This window comes from Triplophysa rosa, linkage group LG7 (genome assembly GCF_024868665.1).
Source record: "Triplophysa rosa linkage group LG7, Trosa_1v2, whole genome shotgun sequence".
NCBI lineage: Eukaryota > Metazoa > Chordata > Actinopteri > Cypriniformes > Nemacheilidae > Triplophysa > Triplophysa rosa.
The window spans coordinates 9,324,231-9,337,587 of record NC_079896.1 but is presented as its reverse complement, the minus strand read 5'-3'; the positions used below and the strand labels follow the sequence as shown (position 1 = coordinate 9,337,587).

Sequence of the window (13,357 nt, the reverse complement as noted above, 5' to 3'; positions counted from 1 at the left end):
ACGCCAGCTACATCGGAAAATCCCGTGCCATCCTCCTGCGAGAGCCTGCGGACTGACTGACCATCCAGCTCCATCCAAGGCAATTCCATCACCACCCAAGAAAAAGGCGACCATCTGGCCGGCCCAGCTCAGACAATTCCATCCCCAACCGAGAGCAAAGACGGACTACCTGTCACATAAATGCTAAATTTACAATACTTGGTATTTAATGCTAAACTTACATCACATGACAGCAGTTTGAAGTTATGGCTGCACTCAGTGACTTTGATTGGAGGTAGCTGGGTGGGTGTTGTAGGGAGTGGGGGGGCTTGTTGGTTGTGGTTCGGGGCGTTTCATTTGTTGGGACTGTGTGGGTCTGGTCTGGTTGGTCTTGTTTTGTGGTCGATGTCGGACAACAGAGGAATAAAGTTAATTATGCCATTACTACTTTTCCCTGGTTGTTCCTCTGTTGTCTGTTGTTGATCGCGGAATGGGACCGGGTTGGACCTGCACGGTTTCGGCGGGTGGGGCTTCCTGGGTCGCGGCTCGTGGGCTCTCCCTGTTCTTAGTGGACGTTGCTCGGTGGCTTTGGTTGGGGTCACTGAGTGCAGCTACGACACATCAGAGGAGATCTGGCCCTCCCGGCTGAGCCTGGTTTCTCCCGAGGTTTTTTTTTCTCCATTTATTCATCATTGGAGTTTGGGTTCCTCGCCACAGCAGTGCAGTGTTGGCATGCTCACCGGGAGACTGCATTTATTTATTAGATATTATTTATTAGAATGATCTTGCTTGGTCTATAAACACCATGCACTGTGCTGTGTTTTACCTTTCTGTGTTTTTCTTATTTGCTCCTGTAAAGCTGATTTGGAACAATGCACATTGTGAAAAGCGCTATATAAATAAAATTGAATTGAATTGAATTGAATTGAATGACTATGTTGACTGCAGCACGGACCTGAAAAGTGACACAGCCCACAGGCAGGTACTTGCGGTCCTCCAGCATGCTGAGATATTCAGCCACCAGGGCGGCGCTGTGCACCAAACACTGTGCTGCCTCTGCATGGTTATTCCTCTCCGAGTGCTTCCCCGCCATATTCTGCAGCCACGTCAGACGTAGGTCTGGGGATGTCTGATAGCCCTTTGCAATCCTATGAAACACAAACCAGCATTCTTTTTATAAAACATGCTACAGCAAATTTAGAATATGAGGGTGAGCAAATGAAATATATTCATCATGTTGCGGATACAATGCAAGTAGCAGTACCTGAACATGAGATCAATAAGCATCTCTGGATCTTCCTGATGTTCCTTCATTTTCACTGTGTCTGACAGAATCATATGCAGGTTGAACACCAGATCTTGAACCTGAAACCAAAAGCCAGAATTAGCTCCCCGTATTTAGAATGTTGCGATGGACGGTGAAGAGAAATTTACAGGCTTCACCTGGTCTGGAAAGGTGGTTTCTCGGAGCTCCAGATCTTCTTCTGCATAGGTGAGGATGGTCTTGAGTGAGCGGCGCAGAAACTCCTCATTAAAGTTTTGAGACGTACCCACCAGAGATGAAAGAGACATGGTCACCTGCATTTTGACTCGTGCAAAGTTCTGAAGAAGAGAGAACAAATATAACCAAAATTAAACTACACATGTATCGATTAAGAGACTAAATACTGTACACTGGAAATTGACAAATATATTGTAAATGTGTCCTATGCAAAAAATGTCCTAACAAAAAATTTACAATGAAGATAAATATATATATATATATATATAAAATGTAAAATAATATATTATTAACAGTGTTTTCTATTTTTTATCTTAAAAACCTTTTAGTCTAAAGACAAACTTAAATGTTTAAAGTTAGTTACAGTAGCCTATGTGGAGAAAAATATAACTGTGTCAATATATTAATTTCTTCCATTACAAAACAAATTTATTTAAAATGTTTCCGAAATGATTACTTGGACCAATAGAAGTCCAGAATAATTGGAAAAAAGGAAAAAGAAGCCAATAAGAGTCCAGGATAAATGCAATACCAGAATCCCAGAAAAAAAGCTGTTTGATAGAATGTCAATTGAACTTTTCTAGACTAGAGATGGTAAAATGTAAATAAAATGTAAATAAATTATATTTTTTAAGTTACATTTGTTATTCCATAGTTTTGGAGCAAACACCAAAGCAAACAAATGTTTTCATTGTAGAACACAAGAAAAAAATACTAACGAGACAAAAAACCCTCAACCTTATTGTTATAAAAATATAATAATGTGTTAACAGAACCTCAGATGCTTGGATTGTTTTTATTGGAAGTTTTCCTAAAATAAAAAAAAAAGTTTGTTATTCCATGGTTTTGATGAGTTCACTTTTTCACTAAAACATAAAAAAAAGAAAAGAAAGAAGGAGTAAATATCTCACCGGTAGTGTTTATATTTTTTATAGAGTGCAACAGAACTGACCAAAATGCCCTCATATAAACATACTTTGTGTCTTGACATAAATGCCATAATGTGTTGCAGGAGGTGTGCACTTGTCAACAAACAAATGTTCAGGACCAATACAAAAGTACAACATCTATGGCAATTAACGCAAGGTGTGTGAATCTGTCTCACGTTTCCGATCTCAAAGTTCTGTCTCATGAGGAGGTAGAGAGATGCGCTGGCGTGGGCTCTGATGGTGCTGATGCTGCTGCTACAGTTTCTGAGGAGACGCAGACACAAATCGGCACACTGTTCTGTCTCTTCCTCAAACAACAGCTCTGGAAACTAAACACAAATACACAGCACAGCCACAGAAACAAGACATCACAATCTAAATCAATATGAACGACATTTCCAATAAAGTGCAGGTGTTAAATTATGCAAAAGGCATAATACTGCTTTAACTGTGTTGATTTATGATACATCATATAAACAATCATTTGAACGTAAATAGCATCCGCTCACCTTGGACACGAGAGCGCGCTGTGTAGCGAAGCAGTGTTGCAAATAGAGGGCGCTTTGGTTACAAGCCATACTGTGTAGCAAGACCTTCAGAACTCCTCCCAGAATGCTTTCTTTGGATTCTGTCACTGACACAGTCTATACAGTGCATAGAAAGACCATTAGATAGTTACAACAAATGTCATCCATATTAAAATATTGACTGTAGTAGTCAAGATAACTACCTGAACTATTATTTCTAGTGTATCCAATATGATGAGGTTAGCTTCGGTTGCCAGATTGCCATCAATAATAGCTTCATGCTCCAGTTCGGCTCTGGTCCTGGAAAACAGTTTGTTAACAAACAATTAGAAAAGCACAACAAATAATGCAAATAAGCAGTGAGGGAAGCCTTGAATGCCACAGCAATCTCCACACAAGCATTCAAGGAAGTGTATACAGAGATGAAAAACATCCCTGTATACAGAGATGTATCAGTTGTAGCCTAACCAACCTATATGGTCCAGAAATATATCAACATATCCTAATGGGCTCACAAACCTATCTACTGTAAGTAGGGCTCCTGGCTTCTTTCATTGCACAGTAGGGTTTCCTTAAACCTGCATAGTGCAGTATATAATTCGTTCAATGCCACAGAACTTGAGATATCTGCATCATAACATATAACAATAATGCACGGAGAAGGTGAGAGAGCCATCACCTTGAAAGGGAGGGAGAGGGGTAGAGTGAGCGGTTGGTTGCATTTCGCAACCTCACGCGGCTACATGCCACTAAAAATGACACAATGGCCCTTTAAAATACATTAAAAATTAAGTCGATCTAGTACTTTCTTAAAATTAACAATAATTTTGATATAGTACGTTTAGTGAAATATTTTTACATTTTACAATATATTTTACATTTTTCGAGTATCTGTTTTTACTTAAAAACTTTATTATACATTCTAACACCGTGTCTACACCGGACGCGACCGCATCCAGTGTGGACAAAAATATAAAAATTATAATGGGTTCTAATGCGTTCTATTGTCTTTTGTCGTGTCGCATCGTGATGTGTCCGGTGTAAAGCATATATGACAATCAAGCATATAATTGTAAAGCACAATATCATACTTTCTACGCCACTTCATTTCATAAGCACATGTATATTTTTTACCTTTCACACTTCTAATACTTTCTTACTTTTACACAAGTTAAATTTATGAGGAAAAAAACTTGCGTAACAAAGTATTAGATTCCAAATGTAGTAAAAACAGTAAACAAAATGATATGTATTTATGAAACGTAGTGGAATAAAATGTATGACATTATGCTTTATAATGTAGTGAAGTAATGAAAATATAATTGAGAGTAAAAATACTTTACTAGCGTCAGTCTCTGGTAGTAACTTGAGGTTTTAAGTGGATTAATTACCATTTGTATTACCCTAGTTTTACTTAAAATATCAAAGTTAAAGTGTGGTTATTGTAGTAAAACATGGTTAATTTGTGGTTTTAACTACAAACAAAACAAAAAAAAAGTTAATTTTCATAGGGGTCTCACTAAAGTGAATATTGTTAGAAGCAGACAGAGTCTTCATTTAAAGGATGTTTAAAAACACATTATAATACTACAATGAACAGTTAAAGAAAATGATGTATGTACTTGCAAAGATTGATGACAATTGAGTCATTATAAGTGACCCACCTGTAGTATCAATTTACATGAAATGCATAAGGAGCTGAATGTTACTCATGGAGAAATCTCAGAATTTTCTCCAAAAGCACAGGTTAACATTCTGTATTAGCATTTAAATGGAATTTAACAGCAAGTCACATGAAGCACACACCAAAGCAAACGTTTCACTATAGAACGCAAGGAAAATACAATCAACCAACTTCATCAAACAATATCCAAAACAAAAAAGTCATTGCATAACCGTAGTGCAGCAACACAACTACAACATTTTCGATTTAAAAAACAAAAGTATAATCTACTAAATTAATTTGGATGCTGGGGGACCATCAAAGTTAAGAAGCACTACTTAAGACGACACCTCACATAAAACAATAGCCATCATGTTAAATCCCTAAATTAATTTGTAAACAGATCTTTGCTTGGAAAGGGTACTGATACTTCAAAGGTACAATATTGATGCTTATGTTATGCAGTGAATATTAGTGAAAGTCAATTCAGTTGTAAAACGGATCTAGACTAGATTTAGTAAACCTGCTAACTTTTAACAAAAGAGAAACTGTTAAGTATTTTGTCTGAAACACACTGTTCAGAATTACAGAATTCAAACGGAAACCTATTCAATCTCTCACATGAACACACACGCACACACACATAGGTCCGGAGGCAGCTTCCAGACCAACCCAAGCCCCTTTAAAGCCAGGAGAGCAGGATGAAGCGAAGGGAAGGGCTTTAAATTCAGATCTACAGCAGAGCAAGGCTCATTTAAAGCAAACACACTTCAGAAATACAGTACAGTACCTGACTGATCTCTGGACCCTGAACACAGTACATAAAAGAACAAGGTAAAATAAAAGTGTTATTTTAAAGTCAAATAATGAAAGGTTGTTTCTAGGTGACATATTATCCATGTGATCAAATTAATAAAAGCACCTATTTAAATATGGACAAAAATAAGTAATACATTCAAAATACATACAGTAATTATCAGTAATTATCATAGTGTCTTATTTAATATTCTGAATGAAATTAATTAATAAGTAAAAACACAATTCTGGTTTTAGCGAATAATGATTTATTTTTGAATATAAAAAAACTTGCTCTTCCTCTAAAACGTCTAAAATGATTTTGTAATAATTTTGTATTTCAACCGGAATTATCACATGTAACATCAATCCACATTGAAAGAACTGATTTCCTCCTAATGCACTTATCTGGTCAATAGACTGATAATATTTGAACTTTATAAGATAAGTTACTAACTGTAATGTCCACAAAAGCTAGTCTACATTAATTTTGTGCAAAGAACACACACGCATAAGAACATACTTGTCCATTTTTTCGCTGGTCTGACGCCAATGGGTCATGTCCTTCCTCCAACGCAGGTTCTCCTGACTGCCAAAAGCACTGCCCGATGGACTCCTTTCTGAGGAAAAAATGGAAGGACAAATATACATCAAAAGGTGCATTTCAAAGGACCACCATTCACCTCTTTATTCTTTGCATCTTGGGAACCAAATAATCTATTTTTTATTTACTAACCCAGCTGCCCCCTGCTCCGCCGCACCATCTCCTGTCTGGCTCCTATACTGCCAAGGATGGCTTCCTCCAACTTTGCCTTCATGTCTTTAGATTTCTTGAAAGTTAGACTGTTCATACGTTCAAATGCCTTCTTGCCCTGCATGAACAAAAAATGGGCCTTTTTGTATGAGGTGGATGGACAGAAAAACACATAAACAAATTATTTAACACTTGAGAAGCGACAGAGAAGCAGAAGGAATTATCTGCGAAGCTGGGCATGGAAAATATATTGAACACAGACGTGTCTTGTAAGTTCAGGACAGGATCGAGATTGATTTGATTGACGTGAGCGTATTGACTCGCTCAAATATGATGTCTGTTCAGACCTTGTATTCAAAGCAGGAGACACAGAGGTAAAGCAGGTCCAGTAGACGGTTTAGCTGAGAGACAGACAGGTCAGTGAACCATTTCTGCAGCACCATCTCATCTGCATTCTTCAGCACCCACAGAAGACAGATGAGCAGACTACGGCTGGACTCGGCGGAGAACGAGCCATGTTGGCGAGTGGCCTGGAGAAGTGGATGTGGACACCAATAAACACATAGAAAATAATACACATTTAATCTATAAATGACATTTAAGTGAAAACACTACCTGCGGATTGAGAAGAAAACTACTAGGCCGTGACATCTGTGGAACAGAGGTCCCTGCTATCGCCATGGCAACAGTCTGACTGATCATACCCTCAGCTTCCTGTTCCTCGGTACCAGGACGACCCCACTGATTATGTGATTCTATGATTTTTAAAAAAACGATCAAAATTCAATCGAAATTGGAATTAGAGGGTGTGTTCAAAATAAATTTGAAACAAGAAAAAATATACCAAATACACCAAAAGGTAGTAAACATACCAGTGAAATCATGGAGCTGTGGAAGGGTTTCCATGACAATGCCAATGAGTGGCAGGTATAGCAGGGCAACTCTGGCTTTGACCTCGGGGTCAGCATAGCGTGGGTCAGAGTCATGACTGGAGAGCAGATTATGGACCACGCTTATGACCTTCTTATGGAGACCAAACATCCTGAAGAAAGATTAAAGAGTGCAAATTACACATTTTATATCTAGTCAACCGGACAACCCTCATAAACTAGGAAATATTGATAGTGTATATAAATAAACACTAATGCTAAGCTAATAATTAATCAAGTTCAAATAGAAGGACCGGACACACACCAGGGTACTGACCCATCAGCCTCTGGGTCTAGAATGACAGCCAGCTCTGTCAGGGCAAGACCAGCTAGATAATGCTGCTCTCTGAAGGGCACAGACAGCTCAAACATATTGGCTATCTTTTGGTCCTGCACATGGGTAGAGAAACCAGAACTCTGGAAGGAGATATTGAGAAAGGACAAAAAAGGAACACTGAGTTCATTTTACCAAAGGATTACTTAAATCCGTAAAATAATATATGAATACATTTTTATAACAAATTAATTAAATGGATGGATAAATAATTGTGTATATATATATATATATATACTGTATATATATGTGTGTGTGTGTGTGTGTGTGTGTGTGTGTGTGTGTGTGTGTGTGTATGTATGTATGTATATATATATATATATATTTATATACACTGTTAGGCTTTGCTGTAATTTTTGCAGTTACTTACTACAAAATGCCCAGTAAAATACTATAATCTTTTTTTTACTGTAAATATAAATATATTATTTATAACAATACTGTTTTACTAGCAATTATTTATCGTTCTAAAATTTTTTAAACATTTCATAGTCTTTACAATAAACAAAAAAATATTTCGATCAAATTATAAAAAATATTCAATTTTGATAAAGTAATACATTTAAATTATGCCTTTTAAAAAAACTTTGTCCAAAAATACTGAAAAAATACAAAAAGTACATCCGAGTGTATCTTTCAACTTTCAGTTTGGTGTATCTTATCACCGGATTTATGTTTATACCTGAGATGTGGCAGAGGACACAGAAGGAGAGGGTGATGCTGGCGGTGTCAGCAGACTGAAGGGCAGATTTAGGGTGACATAGTGTTCATGGCTGCAGATGATCCTCAGGAAGTCCAACCTCAGAGACTCCAAAGTAGGGTTCTGTAGTGCATAGAGCTTTGTGGACACCTTAGTGGAATAAACCATGAAAACTGAACATTAGAAAATACCTCTAGGAGAGATACCTTGTTGACAATAAACAGAATTTGTTTTAGCTAAATTGTACTGTACCTGCTTCCAATAGGTTTTGATGAGAGTGAAGACAAATCCTCTATCCATAACTGACAGGAGGTCATTGAGGAAGAAGGCCAAACTTGTGTTGAGCCTTTCTACCAACTCAAGATCCTAAATGGATGGTCAAATAAAACTGAGCTCTATGGAAAATATCATTTCATACAGAGATGGAGCTATAGAATTCTATCACAGTCAAAAGTTACAAAATGGCAACTTTTTTGTGTAGACAATGTACAGTTTTAAACAGTTCATTACTGTAAAATGACCCCTGATTGGATGATCGAGACCCCGACACAAATTCAAAATTGACTGTGGTTTATTTCAGGTATTTTGATAATTAGTCAGCCAAAAACGGATTGTCTTTCAATGAGTATTTACTTCTCACCTTCTGAAAACGCGAGACGATGTCACCAGCAATGGTGCTAACCAGAGCTGTGATGTCATCCATGAAGCGCTCAGGAAAGCGGTGCTTCCTGGGAGACTCCAGACGATCGGTGAAGTATAAGTGATGGATGATGCTTTTAACCTGAGAAGGGAAGAAAAAACTATGAAAACCCTCATGCTATTCTCTTGAGCTTTATTCAGGAAGCTATGAGGTAGTTCCTACCATGAGCTCAAAGAAGAACCAGGCCTGTTGGAGAGCTCCTTCCCTCACACAGCCACTGCTCACCACCCACTGCAGGGCAAGCTCCTCATGGAAAAGCTGAGGAACAAGAAGGAACCATCAGAGATCCAATCACCATTCAAGCAAAAACACTTCCTATTGGTTAGTCTTAGCACTACTACGGGATAAGAAAAGGTGTTGTTTGACATAAGGTCCACTGTGTTGCTGCAAGAGTGGGGAGGATTCATTATTCTACAGACAAGACAAACAGCATACTTCATACCACAAGTGACACATCATTCCCCTTTTCTACACAGTCCTCGGGTGGCATTCACAGCAATTATGATATAAACAACATTCAGTCATTCACAGACAGAAAGGAGCAGGTGAGGCCAGGAGAGGGTTGGACTCCTGCCTTCAGGGTGTCGGTCTCTACCTTTTTGGTCGGCAAGCGTCCTGTTAATGTTTGCAAGAAACTGGCGCTCTCAGTGTGCGATGACATGCGATTGCCACTGCGCTCCATGGCCTACGAGTGGGGATGAATGGAAGGGTGAAAATAGATTAGTGTGGAGACAGAGGTGTGTGGTGTCATTCAGTCCTCATATCTACACACACACACACACACACACGCGCACACACACGCACACACACAAAACATGATAGGACAAGAATTCAACTTATCAGGGATAAAATTGCAAAATTATAATTACACAGAATAAAAAAAGCAAAACTATTTCATTTTAAAATGTAATTATATTTTGTTCAATTCATTAGTTTGAGGGAGATATAAGATGTAATGGTGCAATATAGTCTGCTCAATAGTGAGACATAGGAGAAAAAAAATGAATTGTTATAAGTGGATTAAAAATAAATAATAAAACAATAATAATAAATCAACATGTATGTATGCTGTAATGAATTACAGGCACTAAAAAAATGAGGAAAATCATCATTATTAGCATTAACCAGGTGCCAAAATAACAAAAATGCAAACTTACAGTTTCACAAGACAAACAAAACACCCACACACACTCATACATGTACATGCAGCATATCTGAACATATCAAGCAGAGTGAAAATTGAAACCGGTTAGTTATGCCCATGCAATGCTGTTCAGACTGAATAAGAGCGATGAGAAGTTTTGAAAATGACTGATTATGGATTATGAATATGGGGGTTTCAAGGGTTACATGTGTTTTAACTAAGGATGTAATCTCGTGGATAAAGGAAGCATGTTTTTTTTAGAAGAAAAAGCAATGAAACTAATTGACATTATGGAATTAAAAAGGGACTTGGTGAAGTGGGGTATCTTGCTTTGAATTAAGGGGGTCAGGGTTTTTGGAATGACCTTCTTAGCATCAGATGTTGAGCCAGGGCTGGTCCCCCAGGGGGAGCTTTTGCACCCCATGGTATGCACCCAGGAGTTGGAGCGATCTAAGCCCTGCAAGCCGAGCGTGGCATCGAAAGGGTGACAGACAGAAGCAAGCAAGCCAGGGAACAGTGAAAGGTTACATGTCAATGAAACAACCGGGAGCAAGTTAAGTTGTATTCAACTCTTATCATTGTGCAGAAACAGGTTAGAGTAACAAGCAAAATTGGTTACAGAGGATCAAAGGCTTAGATTGGCAGCACAGAGAGCGTGATAGTGTAATCATTGAAAGAAAGTCAGCACACAGACATTTAGATAAACATACACATTGACATAAAAACATTGTAAGAGGAAGCACTGACCTCCACAGACCTCAAAACCTCTAAAGATATGATAAACCTTTCCATATTTCTATGTGAAAATTGATTTATGTGAATATTAGTGTATGAAATGTTTAAGCAAAACATTGTCATTTCAAACCTGTATGACTTCCTTTCTTCTGCATAACATAACAGAAGATATTTTGAACAATGTTGTTCACTGGCACCCATTCACTCGCATTGGTTTTGTGTCCATTCAATAGACGTGAATGGGTGCCGGCGCTGTTTGGTTACCAACTTTCTTTAAAATATCTTCTTTTGTGTTCCGCATTAGAAAGGAAGTCATACAGGTTTGAAATGACAAGAGGGTGAGTAAATGATGACAGAATTTTGGGTGAACTATCCCTTTAACTTAATTTGTTAGGCAATTCACGTAATGTAATGTAAAACTATATATGGGGGTTGGCAAAAATAATGTGAACACCAGATAAATAAGTGATACTATATATTTTTTAATAGTTTTGGACATTCAAAACTACACAATTAATATTAACCCATATAACAATGGGTGTTCATATTATTTTGTCAAAGCCCTGAATAAGCCAGTTTCAACAGTTGAATGTGTTTTTAAGCGTTTATAAACATTCAAAAATAAAATCTTTACAAATACAGGAACTGGAGGGAATTTGGTCATCCAAGCACACATGTACAGTATTTAACATAATCAATTTTTTTTTTTTTTTTCATTTTGCAAGATGGTGTAACATACGAGGTACCTACAAAGTACATAAACTGTTCCAGTTTGCATTGCTTGTGTGAACTGTAGGTTGTCCTGTTATTAAGACATGCTGTTTAACCCTAGTGCATAAAGTCAATGAACTCTACAATAATAATAATTTACGTGATTCAATTGAAAAATATAATAAATAACAATATTCCTAAATAAATGCATTTGTACATAACTGTATATAAAAATGAAAATGTTTTGTTATTTGTTATTTAAACAACATATATATATATATATATATATACAGTTATATAAGCCATAACCAACTGTGTGATGTAATAGTTGTTTAAATGATTGCATGCATGATCACATAAGTCTCATCTCCCCTCTGACATGAGATCCCTGCTGCAATGCGTCTACCTACCTTACTGCCGATGATAGACCGTACTTCATCATCTGGGGATGTGGGAGTGCCAGAGATGTCTGGATTACTGTTGCTAAGGCTACGAGAGCGGTTTAGGTTGAGGCTTGCGGGTCTAACAGCAGATCGGGCCATTGTGGCATAATGCACAGAGCCGCCCAATCCTCCCGGACCTATTGAACAAAACACGACCAATCAGAACTGATCACTGGATTATTTAACAACAAGTTATGGTAGTACTGAATATTTCCCCACTAACAATAAGATAAATATAAAGATAAATAACAACCTTAAACCTCACCTGGAGAAGGGGAGTTGGGATCCACGTTGGGCAGACGGAAGACATAGTGGATATATGAGGAGAGAAGGCTGTTTCGACCATGCATATCCTGACTGGTGTCCAAGTATTTGTGCAGACGGTTGACTATAGATGCCATCACTTCAAAAGATGCCTGACCAAGATTCACTACGGTAAAGATGAAACCAAATAAAGATCGTCAAAAACCAGCCACCTAACAACTGACATAACTAACGGAATAGTAATCTGGTATTTTTGATCGCGTTTAAGTATACAAAGGGCTTGTTGGCTCTTTGGTGACGAGTATGTACTGTGGACATACTTGGAAGGGCTTGTACCTATCTGGCCGGCTATAACAGGTGGTCGCACCATCAGCAACACCAGTTTATCCAGCAAAAGGTGGAGGAAGTGCACCACAGGATCCAGCTGAGAGGAATTCAAAGCTGCAATGCTGGATTTCAGCTCGGCCTCCAAGTTATTCTCCATAATGCGCATATCTCCTATCCTCACAGGGAACATGTGCTCATCCAGAGCATGCACCAGAGCAAAGAACTTATCTAAATACTGGTCCTGGGAAAGAACAGAAACGTGTTAAAGAACATATTTTAAATAAGGGAATTCGGCTTAAAAAGTAAATGCTTTGAGAAAATGTATCACCTGTGTGTGGATGGTGGACGCAGCCACAACGTCAACATTGAACACTCCTCTGTGGTTATCCACCCACTTCATGCCAGGTAGAGGAACCTTGAAAAACATCAATTAATAAAAGTGTCAATCAATAAAAGTTCAAGTAATACTAACTTCAAGGTAAGGACAGAGCATTCAAGGTATGATTTACATTTTAACAGTTCTCTGGGAATCAAACCTACAATCCTGGCATTGGTAGCACCATGTTTTAACATCTAAACCACAGAAAACACCCGTTCTTCCAAGTATAGCACATTTTCACATTTCTGTAGCAAGTTCTTCAAAACAGACATTTTTCTTGATGTCCTTTTGTTATCTTGGCTGATCAAGTTATCGTAACTAAGTGACACTACATATTATGTTAAACAACACAGAAACTCTTGTAATCCTCAAAGCAATGGAATTTAAATGCATAATGTAACCCTGCTTTGTTCAAACACATCTCACTATTAGATCTGTCTTTAGGGCCGTCAAACGATTAATTGCATCCAGAGAAAAAGTTTGTGTTTACATAACTTACAGTATGTCTGTGTACTGTGCATTTTAATATGGTATATATAAAAA

At 37.8% G+C, this 13,357-nt stretch overlaps 1 protein-coding gene across 18 annotated transcripts in view; it reads right to left on the bottom strand.

The window, feature by feature from the left end:
* dock7 (dedicator of cytokinesis 7) overlaps positions 1-13,357 on the bottom strand; it is a 46,986-nt gene that overhangs the window by 10,145 nt on the left and 23,484 nt on the right. For 3 of the 18 annotated variants that reach the window (XM_057338600.1, XM_057338601.1, XM_057338616.1), the window contains exons 19-41: positions 12,764-12,850; positions 12,445-12,676; positions 12,110-12,274; positions 11,812-11,981; positions 10,320-10,412; positions 9,407-9,496; positions 8,974-9,069; positions 8,752-8,892; positions 8,364-8,477; positions 8,094-8,261; positions 7,343-7,494; positions 7,021-7,190; positions 6,764-6,903; positions 6,496-6,678; positions 6,131-6,287; positions 5,918-6,014; positions 5,390-5,407; positions 3,140-3,236; positions 2,919-3,053; positions 2,586-2,738; positions 1,423-1,581; positions 1,244-1,344; positions 935-1,127 (exon numbers count right to left, since the gene is read on the bottom strand). In XM_057338600.1, coding sequence (XP_057194583.1) covers positions 935-1,127; positions 1,244-1,344; positions 1,423-1,581; positions 2,586-2,738; positions 2,919-3,053; positions 3,140-3,236; positions 5,390-5,407; positions 5,918-6,014; positions 6,131-6,287; positions 6,496-6,678; positions 6,764-6,903; positions 7,021-7,190; positions 7,343-7,494; positions 8,094-8,261; positions 8,364-8,477; positions 8,752-8,892; positions 8,974-9,069; positions 9,407-9,496; positions 10,320-10,412; positions 11,812-11,981; positions 12,110-12,274; positions 12,445-12,676; positions 12,764-12,850 — 3,111 coding nt within the window. The remainder of the gene's footprint in view (positions 1-934; positions 1,128-1,243; positions 1,345-1,422; positions 1,582-2,585; positions 2,739-2,918; positions 3,054-3,139; positions 3,237-5,389; positions 5,408-5,917; positions 6,015-6,130; positions 6,288-6,495; positions 6,679-6,763; positions 6,904-7,020; positions 7,191-7,342; positions 7,495-8,093; positions 8,262-8,363; positions 8,478-8,751; positions 8,893-8,973; positions 9,070-9,406; positions 9,497-10,319; positions 10,413-11,811; positions 11,982-12,109; positions 12,275-12,444; positions 12,677-12,763; positions 12,851-13,357) is intronic. The other 15 variants (XM_057338608.1, XM_057338609.1, XM_057338603.1 and 12 more) reach the window with 10 other exon arrangements.